The sequence below is a fragment of the Rhinolophus sinicus genome, chromosome 1 (assembly GCF_057876585.1).
Source record: "Rhinolophus sinicus isolate RSI-liver-muscle chromosome 1, RSI-T2T, whole genome shotgun sequence".
NCBI classification, from domain to species: Eukaryota; Metazoa; Chordata; class Mammalia; order Chiroptera; family Rhinolophidae; genus Rhinolophus; species Rhinolophus sinicus.
Genome location: NC_142501.1, coordinates 106,497,985 through 106,516,093, shown reverse-complemented (window position 1 = coordinate 106,516,093; position 18,109 = coordinate 106,497,985). Strand labels below are relative to the sequence as shown.

Sequence of the window (18,109 nt, the reverse complement as noted above, 5' to 3'; positions counted from 1 at the left end):
CCTAGGGCCTCGTCCTGCTCTCCTCTTTTTAGGGGTGCCACTGCTCATTCTGACCTTGGGGTGTTTCTCCCTTTCAATTGACTTTAAAGTCACCCATAGCCACTTTTCACTACCCCGCAAAACAGGCCCTCGGGTGACTATTAATTATTACTGGGAAACACACTGGGGACCCTTCTTGAGATGGTAAGTAGAAAGTTCCTTAAGCTTGGCTTATATATTTTGTGGAAATCAAATCTTCTTTGCGTTTCAGCACTCCTTTCATCTCCCCCACACTCCCTAATGGCCTCACTTTAACTTAAGTACTTCTGTGAAGGCCCTATCTCCAAATATAGTTACGAGTACATTCTGAGGTACTAGGGGTTAGGGTTTCAATATATTAAATTTGAGGTGGGGATGGGGGACACAATTCAGTCCATAACAAATTGTATGCCAATGAGTTAGATAACATGGGTGAAGTGAACAGATTCCCAGAAAGGCACAACCTACAAACTACCCAAACTGACTCAAAAATAGAAAATCTGAATAGAGCTATAACAAAGAAAGAGATTGAATTAGTCATTTAAAAACTTAATATAGGATAGCCCACGCCCAGATGTCTTCACAGGTGAATTTGATGCAACATTGACAGATTTAATCCCAATTTTTCAAAAACTCTTTCAAAAATTAGAAGAGGAGAGAATACTGACCGGCTCATTTTACGAGGTCAGTGATACCTCGATACTAAAACTAGACAAATCCATCAATCACAAGATAAATGACACTGATGAAAATAGACGCAAAAATCCTCAAAGAATACTAGCAAACCACATCTAGCATCATATAAAAAGGATTATACACCAAGACCTAGTGGGATTTATCCCAGGAATGTATGGTTGATTTATTATCTGAAAACAATGAACATAATACATCATTCTGATAGAATTAAGATGGCATGATCATAGTTATAGGTGCAGAAAGAGTATTTGACAAAATCCAACACTCTCTCATGATAAAGACACTCAACAAATTAGAAACAGGCAGGAACTTCCTCGACCTGATAAAAAGTATCTACAAAACCCCACACTAACATTGTCCTTCATGGTGAAACACAAAGCTTTAGCTCCAAGACCAGGAACAAGACATGGGTGTTTGCTGTCACCATTCCTGTTCAACATTGTACTAGAAGTTCAAGCTAGGGCAACAAGGCAAGAAAAAATAAAAAAGCATCCAGATTAAAAAGGAAGAAGCAAAATTATCTTTATGTGCAGATGACATGATTTTGTGTGTAGAAAATCCTGAGGGATCTGCTAAAATTGAGGCATTAAAACCTGGTCCCTACTTTCAAGGCACTCACTCCCAGGCAAGGAGGAGGACAGTGTAAATGAGTGTGTATGTGCGAGTATTGTGGGAGAAGTGTTTCCCAGAGAAGGAGGTATTTCAACTGGGCTCATGTGGAATATGTAGGTGTCTAAACAGGAGATTGCAGGATGGACGCTTGGGGTCGGGGTGAAGGTGGGCATTTCAGGCAGAGAAGAATACATGCAAGGAGATGCGGGTGTGACATGGCAGGGGCAGTGATGAGCTGCCAGTGTGACTGCACAGAGGTTTGTGGGGTGGTGTGGGAGAGGGGCCAAGGAGATGAGCAAGGCCCCATTACGAAGCCCCTCATATGCTGCCAAAGACTCGCCAAAGTCCAGTCTCCAGGACTTTGAGTGGAGTGTTTAGACCAACTACATGATCATGCGTGGTGTCTGAGTTTCATAAGGGGTCTCTGGAGTTGTAAGTGTATTCATCTGACCTTTGTAGGAGTGGCATGGTCTCATCACTAGGTCCATTGCCTTTCCAGGCTTCTGGGTGGAACGCACGCCCGTGCACGAGGCTGCCCAGCGTGGCGAGGCCCTGCAGCTGCAGCAGCTGATCGAGAATGGCGCCTGTGTCAACCAGGTCATGGTGGACTCCATCACACCCCTGCACGCAGCCAGTCTGCAAGGCCAGGCACAGTGCGTGCAGCTGCTGCTGGCCGCCGGGGCCCAGGTGAGTGGCCCTTCAGGACACCCCACGAGATTGGCTGTGGCTGCGGGCATCGATGGGACAAGGTCAAGTGGCATGTAGAGGGAAGAAAAGAAGGGTTTTTCAGTTAGCGTTCTGTGATTTGCAAATACTTGGAAAGCAAAGAAACCCCTGCAGGAAAGGAGAAGGAAAGGAAAGCGGAAGCCAGAATGAGGCATGGTGGGAACCAAGGGTGGGGAGGGGCCCTTTCTGTCAACCACACAGTAGGACCAGTCAGTGTGGCTGTGGACTTGGCTGGTAGGGGAGTCACTGGCAGTAAAACGGAAGGCAGTTTTAGCAAAATGGTGGAAGGAGTGCCCTCCCCTGCACTGGGCAGGGTCCTAAGAGGCCGAGTACATCACAGACACAGGCTCTCTGGAGGGCTGGTGGGGCGTTGGCTGAAGCGCTGCTATTTGGGCTCAGAGAGCAGGATGACTAAGTGGGATGCTGGCACACTGCTCCCTGGAAAAAAAGGTTAAAAGGAACATAAACAAGATTCTGATTTGCTGCTTTCCCTGGTGTAAGGACTCATGCCATACCCAATGCATGCCGGCTGGCGGGATTGCTGGATATTTGACAGTGAGCTGGGTGAGCTGACAGGGGCTGGCCTGGACGCTGCCGGGATGGATTGCATTGGAGAATGTAGGCTCCAGGGTCAGGGTTCATGGTGTACTGCTTACTTTTCCCCAATGTTTGACCATGAAGGCGGTTCAGGAGGTAAGGGAACAAGCTTCAGCATGTACCCAAATAGCAGCTGAATTTGGACAAATTCAAAGCAGAACCTGCCAGTTGGGGAGTTGCCTTTTTCCTGCCATGTGATTCTCCAACTAGAAGGAGGCACACTGAGCAGTTTCAGGCACTCCTGGCTGAGGCTGGAGTTAAAGCCCATTTTTACGCCCCGCCTTCCGCAGCCTGAACCTGGAGCTCTCCTTGCCTACTTTGTGCATATTAGGTGTGGGGTGGTGGCGAGAGTGAGGCTGAGTTGATACGCCCTAGAAAGAAGAGAGCCCCAGACAGGACAACACCTGTACTTAGGAGGCTAGTAGGCCATCCCAACCCAGGTTTCTTTTCATCTGAGAACTCCCCTACCTGGCACAGCACCTTTAACACATACTAGAAAACCTAAGAACTTCTCAAAGAGAGCCAAGAAATGTCTTTGCCAAGATGAATGTGCATCGAGATGAGAAAGCGAGTTTTCTACCCCACCTTGTGACACCTGTTTCTTCCTCCCCATGAGGTGGACGCCCGGAACATTGACGGCAGCACCCCACTCTGCGATGCCTGTGCCTCAGGCAGCATCGAGTGTGTGAAGCTCTTGCTCTCCTATGGGGCCAAGGTCAACCCACCCCTGTATACGGCCTCTCCACTGCACGAAGCCTGCATGAGTGGTGAGTTGGGTGGAAGGGAGCCGTATGGACGGGAATTAGAAGCCTTTGGCTGGCCTAAGAGAGTTCCCTCTCTGTATCTGGCTCCTGGTCACTTGGCACGGATATCCTCAGCTGTCCTCTTAGAGATACAGTCCTCACCCAGGACTAGGGGGCTGTTGTTTCCATGATAGGATTCTATTTCTTAGTAGATGCTCAGTGCCTTTCAGGCATTCACACTGGAGATTGGTCCACTCTGCAGTGTCTTTCTTGGTCTTTGCTGCCATTTTGCCTTGTACCCCTGATCTTGTTGGGAGACGAGACCCAGTCACATCCCTGAGGACGTGCTCTCAGCAGGAGGGGAAGCTGGTCCTGTAGGCTCAGGGAGCAGGTGGGATTTCAACTGCCCTCCAAGAGTGGATGGACCTTAGATGTGGGAGCATAAGAGGAAGGCCATGTCTAGGGAAAATGATGTCTAATCTTACTGGATCAGAAGCTCCCAACAGATGAGCAACAACAGATAAGAATGGAAATTTAGGGCGAGACCAGCTGGTGGAAAATTTTTTAATGACAGACTAAGGATTTTGGGTTCTACTCTTCTGAGCAAAGGTTGCAAACTTGTGCCCTACATTTTGATTGACCAGCATGGTGTTTGTCTTTGTTGTGCTTCAGTGGGGTGTGTGGTGTACCCTCTTCCATGCCTTCATGCAGGGCCACTGTTCTCTGTGGCCTCACACCCCACTTCCCAGTTAGGTCATCTTTCGTCACCCACAGGCACTGGTGATTGCTACAGGCAGCTCTCGACGATTTCTGAGCACATATTGAATGACAAGAAAAACAACATTTTTGAAAGATTAGTTTAGTGGTCATCCATGTATAGAGTAGGGGAGGAAAACATTTTTCTTTCACCTGTCTTAGGTTCACTGGCTGGGCCCCACCAATTAGGCTGACAAGGGAGCGATTAACAAGAGAAAACAGAAGTTTGTTAATGTGAGCGGTGCATCTCACATACAATACATTTTTAGAGGAACGATAAGACCAAAACAAAATGAAACAAACAAACAAAACAAACAAACAAACAAACAAACAAACGACTTTGAGTTTCTAAGATGGCAAGTAGTGGGGAGGCAAATACCGGGGGAACTAATGGTAGACGGGGATGATTTTAGCAACTCCACTTAGAGTGGTCTCTGGTGATTAACTTCTGTCCTTCCTGGTAGAGAGGGGAAGGGGACACCTTTATGAATATATGTCCTACTTTTAGGCCATCTGGGGGTAGGGCAGAGAGCGTTTCTTCTGTTTCTTCTCAATTGTCTTCAGCTCAAAATAAACCATATACCAAAGAGGCATATTTTGGGGCAGCATGTTCTGCTATCCTTCAATAGACTGAAATAGTGGTGGTGGTGGTGGGGGGGTGACATCCTGGAAGTAGAGAGGTGAGTTGGGGCATCATAATGGTTCAAGTGCAAAGCTCTTAGAGCCTAAGTGGGAGGGATTCATTCAGAAAACTTTGAGAGAAGAATTAATGGGCTTTGATATGAGGGAGAGGAGAGCATGGGGTCAAAACTGACTCAGGTTGAGTGGGAAGTACAGCCAATGGCTGAGACAGATTGGCCAGGAGGAGGCGACCTCAGGAAGGGGAGGGAGAAGACTTGGTAGGGTCAAGTCATCCAAATGAGAATGGCCAGCAGACGGCTGTAGACCAGGGGCTGGGTTTCAGAGATAGAGGTGGAAACTCGGTAGTGTCAAAAGGAAGTGTGATCAAGTGATGAGAGAGGATGGAGTCCTGTACAGGGTAAACCTTGACCCTAATCTGCATCAAAGATACCCAGAGAGGAGGAAGAGGCAGCAAAGGCAGATCTGGTCTGGGAACCGCGTGGTAAGAGAGTTTAGGTAGTTTTCCCAGGAGGTTTGGACTGGGGGTGCCAGCAGGTTTATGTCATCCCCTCCAGTCTCGATGCTCCCAGGGCAGTTTAGGAGGCAGCCCTGAGGCGGCAGAGCACCTTCTCTCACAGCGGAGCAGTGAGAAGAGTCTTCTCTTCCTGTTCAGAAGTGGTATTCCCCAACTTGCTGTTTTCCCAGCAATAGGCTGGCTGTGCGCTCCCTTTCTGCCACTACCAGGCAGGCTTGGAGAAGAACCACTGTGCCCTCAGGAGAAAGGAGAGCCATCCTCTTGCTCCCTAGGGCCACATGGGGTCCTGAACTGCTCTCTCAGCTTGGGATGTAGTCCTGCAAGCAAGCCTGGGGCTTACCTGTTCCGGCTGCTGGTCCTATCACGCTTGTCATTTCAAATGCATATGTTCATTGACAGTTTTCATTCTTTTCCATTTCTTTTAAGGAAGTTCTGAATGTGTGAGGCTTCTTATTGACGTTGGGGCCAACCTGGAAGCACATGATTGCCATTTTGGGACCCCGCTGCACGTTGCCTGCGCCCGGGAGCATCTGGATTGTGTCAAAGTGCTGCTCAATGCAGGTGTGTTGCGTTTATACCTGCTCTGTTCAGTGTAGGGGCATCAATGTTTACATGTGCACTGTTCCATGCAGGTGTGTCGTGTTTACCGGCACCATATGCCAGCAGAGAGCTAGGTGGTAGAGTCAGCCAGCCCAGGTTTGAAGCTGGCTCTTCTGCTTGCCAGCTGAGAATAGGGCCTCAGTTTCTATATCTATAAAACTGGAAAAATAAAACCTACTTTGCAGGTTTGTTGGGAGGATTTGTTTCCACAGGACCCAGTACATAGTAGTGCTCCACAAATGCCAATCATTTTTAGTGGCCACAGGGGACCATCCAATACCTGCCTAATAAGGTTGCTGTCGAACTCAGAAAGAGATGGGGATCCAGTGGAAAATGGGGTTGGCGGCATTTGGAATCCTAGTTGTTGTCGAGTGTTCTAAAAATGCTCAGGATACTTCCGGTCAAGATGACGGAGTAGGTAAATGCTGTGTTCACTTCCTTCCATGACCACATCAAAGTCACAACTGAATTACAGAACGGCCATCACTGAGAACCACCTGAAGACTAGCTGAACAGAACTCCTATAACTAGGGAGATAAAAAGGAAGCCACGTTGAGACTAGTAAGAGGGGTGGAGATGCTGAATGGGTGGGTCGCACACTGACGGTGTGTCGATTAAGAATCAGGAGGCATATCTCAGCTGTGGAGGTCCCCCCTGAGGAGTGAGGGGTCCTAGCCCCACATCAGGCTCCCCAGCCCAGGCCTCCAGTGCTGGGAAGAGGAGACCCCATAACTCTGGCTGTGAAAACCAGCAGGGACTCCGTCCGGGTGAGATGGAGAGCTGCAGGTGACCGAGGTGCTCCTCTTGAGGGGCCTGCACACAGACTCACTTGCTCACAGACTCACTCGCCCTGGGCTCCAGTGCCAGGGTGGCAGCTTGAAGAGTGCCAGGGACATAACAGGAACTGAACTGACTGGCTTTAGGGTGAACGATAGAGGGGAAGGGGTCAGGGCAGCTCTCTCCGAGGACAGAAGTGCTGGCAGGTGCCATTGTGCCTTTGTTGAGCCCCCTCCCACCCAACCAGCAGGCACCAAATCTGAGTTCTCCATTAACCTGGCTATCACCTCTCACCCTGCCTTGGTGAATCCCTAAGACCCTGTCCCGCTCGACTCATGTGCCCAACCCAAGCCACTTCCAGGGTCTTTTCCACCCAAATGGCCTGCCTCAGCTAGTGAGCTTGTGCTGTGGACTTTCTGAAAATCTCTGAAAGGTCCACAAACCCCAAACAAGCAGTGTCTTACCTTGGCATGCCCTGTACCTCTTACTCAGTGAACCCAAACCTGGCATAAGTGGCTACCGGTCTCAACTTGCATTGTAACTCCCATCAGGTGGCCCTAATCCTGCCATAAGCTGCAGCTAGAGTTGGCCTGGAACATAGCTTCAACTAAATGGCCACAAACCTGGCACAGGAGGCAGTTGGCCTCAGCTCACATTGTGGTGCCTACCAAGCCCAGCATAAGTGGCCGCCAGCCTCAATTCACAGGATAGCCTCTCCCAAATGCCGTGAAGCCCAGCACAAGTGGCAACCAACCACAGGTCACTTTGTAGCTCCCACTAGGTGGTCCCAAGCCAGGCACAAATGATGGCTGACCTTGGCCTGCACCAGATCCCATTCCAAGAGACTCTAGAATCAATACACCCGGTAGTCAGCTTCAGACCACACCAGGCACTACCCAACCAGCTCCACAAACGACATACTTGAAGGGTGGACTCAGCTGGCACTATAGCCTCGCTGAAGAGACTCCCACTCCATAGGTAGGTCAGCCCTACATAAGCTTGTCTGTTGTAGTCACCACCAGTCCTCACAACCAGTCAGTCTGAGGGTCAAATCCATACACTGACATGCCAACAGCAACCAAGGCTCAATTACAACAGGAGGGCACACACAACCCACATAGGCACAATCCTGGAGCAGCTGGCTCTGGTGATCAGGGGGACTGTGCCACTGGGCCTCACAGGACACTTGCTACATAAGGCCACTCTGCCAAGCCTGGGAGACATAGCAGACCTACTTAATATGTAGAAACAAACTCAGGGAGGCAGCCAAAATGAGGAGACAAAGAAACATGTCCCAAATGAAAGAACAGGACAAAACTCCAGAAGAAGAACTAAACAAAATGGAGGCAAGCAATCTACCAGATGTTGAGTTCAAAACACTGGTTATAAGGCTACTCAATGAACTTAGGGCAAGAATAGATGAATTCAGTGAGAACTTCAAAAAAGAGATAGAAACCATAAAAAAGAACCAGTCAGAAATGAAGAATATACTAACTGAACTGAAGAATACATTAAAGGGAATCAACAGTAAATTAGATGAAACAGAGAATCCAATCAATGATCTGGGAGACAAGGTAGAGGAAAACACCTTATTGGAACTGCAAAAAAATTAAAAAAAATGGGGCTAGTTTAAGGGACTTCTGGCACAACTTCAGCCATACTAACATTCACATGATAGGGGTACCAGAAGGGGAAGAAAGAGAGAGAACGACTGAAAACCTATTTAAACAAACAATGGCTAAAACTTCCCTAACCTGTTGAAGGAGATAGACATACAAGCCCAGGAAGTGCAGACAATCCCAAATAAGATAAACCCAAAGAGGCCCACACCAAGACACCTCAGAGAAAGACAACACCATATGATTTCACTTATATGTGGAATCTTAAGAAAAACAAAATAAATGAACAAACAAAACAGAAACAAACTCATAAGTACAGAGAACAAATGAATGGTTGCTAGGTGGGAGGGGGTTTGAGGGGATGCGTGAAAAAGATGAAGCGATTAAGAAGTACAAATTGTCAGATATAAAAACAGTCACAAGGATATAAAGTACAGCACAGGGACTATAGCCAATAATATTGTCATAAGAATGTATGGTGTCAAATGGGTCCTAGACTGATCAGAATGACCAATTCATAAGTTATGTAAATGTCTAATCACTATGTTGTACACCTGAAGCTAATAATATTGTATGTCAACTGTAAGTGAAAAAAAAATTTTTTTAATTAAAAATTCTCAGGCTAGAGAGGCTCCCAAGGTGAAAAAAGCAAACAAAATAAAGAACAACCCAGCCTAGTGAAGGTTAGATTCAGGACTTGTCTACCACAGGGATTTTACAATGCAAAGTGGGTATTGGCAAGGAGCTTTTACTGTGAACCCAACTTCAATATTTTTGTTGAGAGAAAATTTTAGCTCATTCATTCTGGGTACAGCTTAGGATAAAAACAAAACTGTTCAGAAATAGAAAGTTTGTGAATTCTCTTCATGTGATGGTCATTTGAGCTTAAGTTGTATGTAGTTTTCTATTAGTGTTATTCACTTTAAGGTGTCACTTTTAAGTCTTTTCAGTGAAAAAGATTCATTTTGTGTAAGGTAGGTCATGGGGACAGTTTTTATTTTTTATACAATTTTAAAATATCTAGATTAGAAACAGTCATAAGTCTTCTAGTCAAGTCACTCATCAGATGGTTGGCTCCCATTTCTGTCAATCATTATTGTTGAGCTTTTCAAATAAAGATTTTACAGTGCATCAACTCTCTGCAGAGGGCCTGGTAGTATATATACGTGCTCAGCACACCTTCATTCCATGTTTTTCATTCTTTTTGTTGTGGCTATGGGGGAAGGATCAAATTAGTGGTTTTAACCCCCACATCCTCTCTGAATTAGTTAGGACTTTATAGATGTGATTTTCCCTTTGTAAGTAATAGGAGACCAACTCCACCTGGGTGAGGGGACTGATTTCTTGGTTCAGAAAACTGAAAAGATCAGACTAGAGCAAATTTCTGGGTCAGTTTGACCCAGGGGTTCAACAGTGTCACCAAGAACTTACGTTCTTTGAATTTTGCATTTCTGCTTTCCTCAGTGTTCACCTGACCATCTGCCATTTACCCAATGGGATAAAATGGCTGCAGCAGAGTTGGGCTGAAATCCAAATGCTTTATTTCTTGAGGTTTCTGATAGCTTTCTCGGAAGAGTGAAAAACTCTCTTCCCAGATGTCTCCCTCACACCTCCCATTATGTCCCATCTGCCTTAATTGGGTCACATGTCCAAACCTGATCCAGTTGCTTTGGCTACTAGACTCTGCCAAATTCTGATTGGCTCCGGCCTGGGTAGGAGCAGGGATAAACCCAACCGGGGCCCACACTGGAAGCTGGACATAGTTCATCCTGCCCACCCCCATCCTAGACCACATGCCATACTGTAGGGTGGCAGTTCAGTGCCGTGGGTTGGAGAGGAGTGGGAGGGAGACCATAATGTCCATGACAGCCTGAAACAGGGGACCTGGTAGGTAGATTTCAAAGGGAATTTCCATACTCCTGACAAATTGAAAGAGGGATGGACAGAATTCTCCTGGGGAAAGCTCCCTATGTGTCGGTGTTACCATGTGATGTGGAGTGCCACTGCGCTGTCAGCTCTAGCCTCAATCCTTGATTGCTATTCTAATCTCGGTCTGCTTCACATCCCTTCCTAGATTACATGGAGTCTTTTTCTTTTTTAAGAAAACAATATTTTTGTTGTAATTCGTTTCATTTCAGAACACTTTTTAAACAAAAAACACAAAACAACCATAGGAAAAGTAGAGAGAAAAGGACAGCACATGGATTCTTTTTAAAGCAATGATTCTCAATCTAATGAAAGCAACAGACCTCATCTCTAGAAAAACATGCATGCTGGTGCGTTTGCACGTGATTTCAGAGGAGCCAGGCTGTGGGTGCCCTCAGGGGTGGATACGAAGGCTGTCCATCTTTTGTAGGCAGTGAGGCCAAGTGGCTGAGGCACACGTGGTTTTTGCGGAGGAGGAGGAGGAGGGCTGGGGAAGGGGAAAGTCCATTTATTGTGGTGGGGTAATTTTTAATCTCATCACCAACAATAAATGTTTACCTCTGCTGGAAGCGCTCGGAGGAGCTGATTGCACAGTGTTTGCATCCACCTTCCCAGCACAGTACTCATCACACATTTCTCAGTTGTTGTATCAGCGAGCACAGTACTGAGCTCTGCCCAGGAATTGCACAGGGGTCTTGGCGTGCTAAGCTCGTGACAGCCCCTCCTTGTTTTTGCCAGCTAAGGGTCATGCTGAGTCCACTGCAATCCCACTGTGTTTTGAAATCAGGATTTTGATAATGAGCAGACTTTGACTCCTTGTCTCCGAAGCATGAAGTTGAGAATTTTTAATGCCCTGATGGCATTAACTGTTTCGCTGATGCTCATGCTCTCTCATTCTCTCTCCCCCTTCGGTTCAAGGCACACTATCATCCTTAGTCCACACAAAGCCACTTTACCCCTGCTTCTCCCGCCCCCTCTTCTTTCCTCTGGCCCCCCCCCCGCCCTCCCCCCCCCCCCCCCCCCGTCCCACCATTCTAATGTGTATCTGTTTTTGTAAGATACGCATTGTCAGTTGTGGAGGCATGTCTTTTTAATGGACATAAATGGTATTATGTTATAGATCTGACTTGCTTTCCTGTTTTCCCACTCAGCCCTGTGTTTTCAGGACCCACCCATGTTGCCATGTTCCTCTGGTCTGTTGTTCCCATCTGCTGCAGCGCGTGCCAGCTTCCCTCTTAGTCACCACGCCTTTCTTTACATCCAATCAAATGATGCCAAGAACACATTTTTAAAAGATACTGTTTTGTACCTCTTAGAAAGGGTAGTCACCCTATCGAGGCCTTGTATACTGGGACCATGTTGAAAGGGATGGAAGGGAGGTGTGTTACTTCCCCTGTACCCGCTTCTCTGTTGCTAAAATAGAGATAATCTCTTTTGTTCCCTATTGGCAAGAATATTGCAAGAATTAATGACTGGAGAGAAAGCTACTTGGACTTTAGATTCTGTAGACTTTACAACTTATTTTTCATTACAAGTTTGCATTTAGCATTCAAATTCATATTTGCATTATGATTGCAACACTATATAATTTTTTATTCATATAGGCAAGCATTGGAAGAAAACCCCTGATGTAGCAGAATGGTTAGACTGTAGGCAAAATGTTTCTTTTACTTAATGTGTTGCTTTTAAATATTATTTTTGTAATACACATCTGCCAAATTAAACAATTAGGGAATTTAGCCTTCTTCTGAATTGAGATATTGTTTCCTGACCGGACTTCTGACTTCTGTGGGAAGTGGAGAGAACATATCTTCACTTGTCTTATCATGATGGAATGCTTGCTGTATTCTTAGAATCATGCAGTGACCACAGTCATGAATATAGTTTTTATGTTTCCCTAGGGAGTTGAAACTATTTTAAGTCAGAAATCAAAAAACAGGATTTTTTGAACAGTGGAACTAGAAGATCAAAAAACCTTACGCTCTCTCATTTCCTCCTATTCTGACCCTCTAAATTTACCATTACATGGTCACATGCTAGTGACCTGATTTTTTAAAACCCCACTTTAATGACATTTTATAATTGTGATTTGAATCTATTATTTGGGGATAACTTCACTGCTCCTGGGCTTTTGCTTGACTTTTTTTTTCTTCTTTCTTGACTTCTTTAAAATATTTCTCTCCAAGGGAATCCTCATGCATTGTTGGTGAGATTGTAAATTGGTGCAACCACTATGGAAAACAATATGGAGGTTCCTCAAAAAATTAAAATAGAACTACCATGTGACCTAGCAATCCCTCTGGGTATTTATCTGAAGATATTGAAGACACTAATTCGAAAAGACATATGCACCCCTATATTCACTGCAGTATTATTTACAATAGGCAAGATATGGGCGTAACCTAAGTGTCCATGGCTAGACATATGGATAAATAAAAAGTGGTACATTTAAGATGGCCACGGGGTTTTGAAAATTAATTTGGGGAATCAATAATGTTATAAAGATTTTGTAGGGTATCCGATGGACACCTGTCTCATTAGGGAGACCACCTCAGGGATGATGTAGATGCCTGATCTCTGCACTGTACACCTGAAGCTGAAGCTGAGCAATAATGAATGTCAACTACAAGCTTATGTGTGTGTGTGTGTGTGTGTGTGTGTGTGTGTGTGTGTGTGTGTATGTATATGTATATGTATATACTTACAAGAAGCAGAGTACAGCATTAGGAATAGAGACAGTGGAAATGTAATGGCTCTGTGCGATGTCAGAGGGATAGTGGATGGGGGGAGGGGGGTTCACACAGTGTGAGGGATATAAAAGATAAACGTCTAAGTATTACTTTGTCTTGTGCACCTGAAACTAATAAAAAATAAAGTGGTACATTTATACAATGGGATATTACTCAGCCATAAAAAAGAATGGAATCTTGCCATTTGGGACAACATGGATGGACCTAGAGGGTATTGTGCTAAGTGAAATAAGTCAGACAGAGAAAGACAAATACCATGTGAGCTCACGTGTATGTGGAATCTAAAAAACAAATGAGCAAACAAAACAGACTCATAGATAACAGAGAACATTTTGAGGGTGGTCAGATGGGAGGAGGGTTGGGAAGATGGGTGTAAAAGGGGAAGGGATTAAGAAATATAGATTGCCAGTTATAAAAATAGTCATGGGGATGTAAAGTACAGCATAGGGAATATATAGGGAATATAGTCAATAATATTGTAATAACTATGTACGGTGCCAGATGGGTACTAGACTTATCAGGGTGATCACTTCATAAGGTATATAAATGTCTAACCACTATTTACACACCAGAAACTAATATAATATTATATGTCAACCATAATTGAAAAAAAGAAAAGTAGGGTTTCAGGCTTTAAAAGGTTCAAACCAGTGAATGTAGAAAACAGAAATAAAAAAATCTTTCCTTCTATCCCCTTTATCACCTTCTTATCTACATAGGAGCAGATTTCAAGGTAGTATTTTCTTAAAAAAAAAATTCCAAAGCTCCAAGAAATCTCATTGTATAGAACCGCGATGGCCGTGCCTGAAGGATGACATTGTGCAGAAATCATGTTTTCATGAACCTGTATATATTTTTAATGCATCTAACAGAGCTGTATTTTATCTACTTGTGCACATCTTTCTGAACATTGACTATTATCATGGGAAAGAGGTGGATGGCTGGGCGACGAGACCTCATCTCTTACCTGAAGTTCAGGGTGTTTGGAGAACAATCCCCTACCTGTTTTCCTTTCCAGCTGCCCTTTTGGAAAAATGTTTATATTTAAGGAATATTCATTCATTCATGCAACACACATTTTTAGAGCTTGTCCTGTACATGTGCACGGTCATGTTTGTGTGTGTGTACATGTGCATGCGTGTGCATGCATGTGTGTGCGTGTACATGGACAGGCTGCAGAGCCTGAGTACCTCAGTCTGAGCTTCCAGTCTCAGGACCAGGCACAGACTGCGTAAGGCATTAGGGCTGCCTCTTACCTCACAGGGAAGTTTTTGTTTTATTTTTGTTTTTCTATCTCTACTTACATTTCTTTATATTTCTACCTGTTCTTATCTCTCTTGCTATAAGAAAAAGAAAGTAATTATTGCTTTTGGATTTTTAAAAAGGATTTTTGAAAAGGTTGTAGCAGAGTCTGTCTTGAGTTTTGTTTCCTGGGTGGAGATTGCTTTTGTATGCTGTGCTGGGCAGAAAGGTACAAGCCGATGTTTCTCTCCAGTCCGAGTTCTCTCCTTGGTAATTTTTGTTTCCGCTCTGGACGTGCAGGGGCCAATGTGAATGCAGCCAAGCTTCACGAGACAGCCCTTCATCACGCGGCCAAAGTGAAGAATGTGGACCTCATCGAGATGCTCATTGAGTTTGGAGGCAACATCTACGCGCGAGACAACCGGGGGAAGAAACCGTCCGACTACACGTGGAGTAGCAGTGCCCCTGCCAAGTGCTTCGAGCACTACGAAAGTGAGGCCAGGCTCTTGTGGTTTGAATGATGCAACACAGTTTAAAACAGCACGGGAGACAGTGACGCAAGAAGCCCCGATCTGACAATGTATCTGATCATTTATGAGTTTGGAAACAATGTCAGACTCAGTTCACGTGAGGCTGAAATCATAGCGGCAGCCTTCAGGAAACAAAGTACAAACAACCTGGCTAAGGACCAGATTTCTTCTTGGGGTACAATTTTTTAAATGCATTTCCATAGAATTAGAATCCCAAGAGGCTTTCAAACACCTATCAGTTTAAAAATGAACTATTTATTCCAATTTTTGCCAGCCCTAACTACCCAACCAAAATCCATTATAAACTTAGGGACCAATTCCATCCATACCTGTTGGGTCAACATTTCCTGGAAGATGATGTTTCTTTTCCAAATAATTGGGGGGAGGAGGAGGGAGTAACATGGGAAAATGAATTTCACCAGTAACTTTTTTTTCCTTGCAAAGAACTTTTTATTTCAAACATTTTCATAAAGTGAGAATACTCTGGTTAATTTATATTTTTGTCAAACACAGATCATTCTAAAAGGCAGGTCCTTGAAGCCAGGCTCTGTTTTGCAAACGTTCCTGAGCCTCAGCTGCCAGGGGCCTCCAGGCATCTTCCATCTCTGGCCCTGGTTTGTCCGCATTCCTGAGCCAGTGCTCCGGGCTTCTGAGGTCCTGAGCCTCTGTCACTAGGACAGGCATTGCGTACTGTTTGTCTGCGGGAGCTGTTTTGTAATGTGCGTCAGTTCTGGGGGTCCCCCTGCCCCTGCGGCACTCAGTAGTGAGAACAGAGCCTGCGGCCTGGAACGGCAGCTGCTGGCAGCCAGCACCTGCCTGACACTAACCTTCACGCTGTCCCTCATTTGTCTGGAAGTTCGACAAACAAGCCTACTATTGTAGATTACTGCTTTGCTGACAAATCCTTGTGCTAGGTTATAACATTATGGCAGGGGGGAGAGAATCATGAAAAACAAAAAGAGCAAAATGCCACAAAACCCCCCCAAAATGAAATGCCCGTGGACATCACCGAAATTCCATTTCCGGCTCTTGTTTCCTCTCCCAGGCTGTCCTTCCTAGTAGCCTTCTAGGGAAGGCACGCAGGACACGTCCTATTTCCAGAAAAGGGAGGCATTTCCAGTCCCACCTTGTGGTGGTTTCAGTTGAAGGATGTTAATCTGTGTTCACTTCTGTTACGCTAGCGTCATGTGCTTCCTGTTCCCTTGTTTTCAGAGACACCTCTGACACTGTCACAGCTCTGCAGGGTGAGCTTGAGGAGGGCCACCGGCGTCAGAGGGCTGGAGAAAATCGCCAAGTTGAACATCCCTTCTCGGCTCATCGATTACCTTTCCTACAACTGAGCTGCAGGCACCGGAGGCGGGAGCAGGCTGGTGGAATCCTAGCTGCTCGCCTTGCAAATGAACAGCGTGGTTTGCAAGGACAAACGAGCCCAGTGTTGTTTGTCTGAAGCCCTCAATTGCTGTAGATAGAAAAGTTCCCTGAGTCCCTGTTGGCCGTTTTGTTTCGTCTTCTCTGCAGGCTCTTGGAGAATATTTCCAAGGCACTGGGAAGGCACCACCATGGCTTCTGCTGGGGACGTGGCCCTGTGCTGGCTCTCCTAGGACTTTGCTCTAACTCTGGTGTCCCCAGATGTCCAACTGTCCTCTTTTATTGACCTTTCTCAGAGGGACTCTCAGGAAGGACTCTTCCGGGAGCACAAGGGAAGGCCAGGCAGGGCTGGGGGTCCAGGGCATTGTGGTTGATTTCCACAGGCCTGGGAGGCCCAGGAGCTCAGCACCATCTCTGGTCCAGTCAGTACCAGTGTGACCCTGGGGGTTCAAAGGGCAGAGCCTGTGCCTCGGGTAGGGAGGTCCTGACCATGTGGCCCAGGATGGCTTCATTGGGGGCATCATCCTGCCACTTGGATGCTGTTTCCTGGAGTCATGGTGGGCACCTTCCAAGGCCTACCTGTGCCCAGGTGTACTCATCACTCAGGGGCTTTGTATGGTTCTGGTGGGGGAAGGCTCACGCTCTTCTTTCCCCCACAACCAGCACAGTGTTTCGTAGGAAGTTTTCCTTCAGTTTTAGGTCTCAACTCTCAAAAAAGTTTATGTTGGGCATAAGAAACTTTTAGAAGATATATATAGGCTGTAACATACATTTTGTTAATGAGTCTTTAAAACAAAAGGTAATGTGAAGGCATGTTAGCACATGTGCCCATGAGCCATCATTTCCAATGTGAACGACTGGAAATACTGTAGAGATTATTTTTCATGTTTTTTTGGGTTGCCAAATGAATTCTTTCCCACCCTAAATTTTGCCAGCTCCTTGAAGCTCTGAAATTGGTAGAATAGGTTGCCAGTAGCCAGTGGATGCTATCAGCCACTGATCTATGCATTTTACAGGTACATATGGAACATCTATCACGCTTAAGGTGCTGCCTCGGTGCTTTGAACTGGATAGGAATCTGACTCATTACCCAATGCAGGGAAAAACAGTGTTTCACAATCTGTTCCCATAGTAACAGAAACAAGTAGTTCTATAAACCATGAGATGAACTATTAAGTCTATTCTGACTGCATTTGTCTGCCTAAGATTGTTTTGTCATTAAACAAACAAACCAACCAAAAACCAGTGAGTCAAACTAGGGGACTTTGCATAATTAGTTCATGTATATTTGGTTTCTCAGAAACAGAAAAGGCACCACTTGTGAACACTGTTGTGGATCATACCCAAAGCCAGTGTCCCCACAAATGTGGACATCGCCGCATTCTCCCAGGTCTGCCTCAGCCACCTTCTCCCAGAGTGGAATAGAATGGGCTTGAATTCTCCAAGGTAATGCCAAGTGTGCTACATGACCAGAGGTGTCTGCACAGAGCTACTTGGGTGTGGCCCGAGACCCAATGGAAAGTTTCATGCTGGCTGCACAGGTATTTTCCTTCCATCTCACTGTTGCAGCCATTGTTATGTCAATGAATGCTGAGAATAAGAGCCACTCCCGTTTGGTTACAGTCTTAGGTACAAGTTCTGGGTAAATCAGTGTTTTTGTATGTGCTAGTAACAAGGAAAAAAAAAAAGCATTGCATTCTGCCCTTTCAACTTTGTAACAGAAACTTGCTTCTAGCAACGAGCTGGTAACATTTCCACAAGCAGGTGTGCAATGAAGAATCTGGCCCCGTCCTGGCAACTCAATAAAAGGTGTTGACTAGAGTCCATCTGTGTGTTCTTGTTGGGAGCAGGAACACTAGAGGGCCTTCATCCTGTGTAAGTCCAAAGGGGCCGCTGTCATCTTCCCCATATTTTGTAAGGTCAAGTGAGGGAGCGTGCCTGTCTCAGGCTGCCATCTTCCTGCCTTTCTCCTTGTCCCCTCATGCTGATTTCA

The 18,109-nt window shown here is 45.6% G+C and overlaps 1 protein-coding gene across 4 annotated transcripts in view; it reads left to right on the top strand.

Annotated features, from left to right (window-relative positions):
* Positions 1-17,937, top strand: part of ASB13 (ankyrin repeat and SOCS box containing 13) — a 31,819-nt gene extending 13,882 nt beyond the window's left edge. For all 4 annotated transcript variants that reach the window (XM_019738269.3, XM_074325038.2, XM_074325040.2 and 1 more), the window contains 5 exons: positions 1,826-2,013; positions 3,266-3,416; positions 5,731-5,865; positions 14,519-14,710; positions 15,961-17,937. In XM_019738269.3, the coding sequence (XP_019593828.3) occupies positions 1,826-2,013; positions 3,266-3,416; positions 5,731-5,865; positions 14,519-14,710; positions 15,961-16,088 (794 nt within the window). In that variant the 3' untranslated portion in view covers positions 16,089-17,937. The remainder of the gene's footprint in view (positions 1-1,825; positions 2,014-3,265; positions 3,417-5,730; positions 5,866-14,518; positions 14,711-15,960) is intronic.
* The last annotated feature ends 172 nt before the right edge of the window (positions 17,938-18,109 follow it).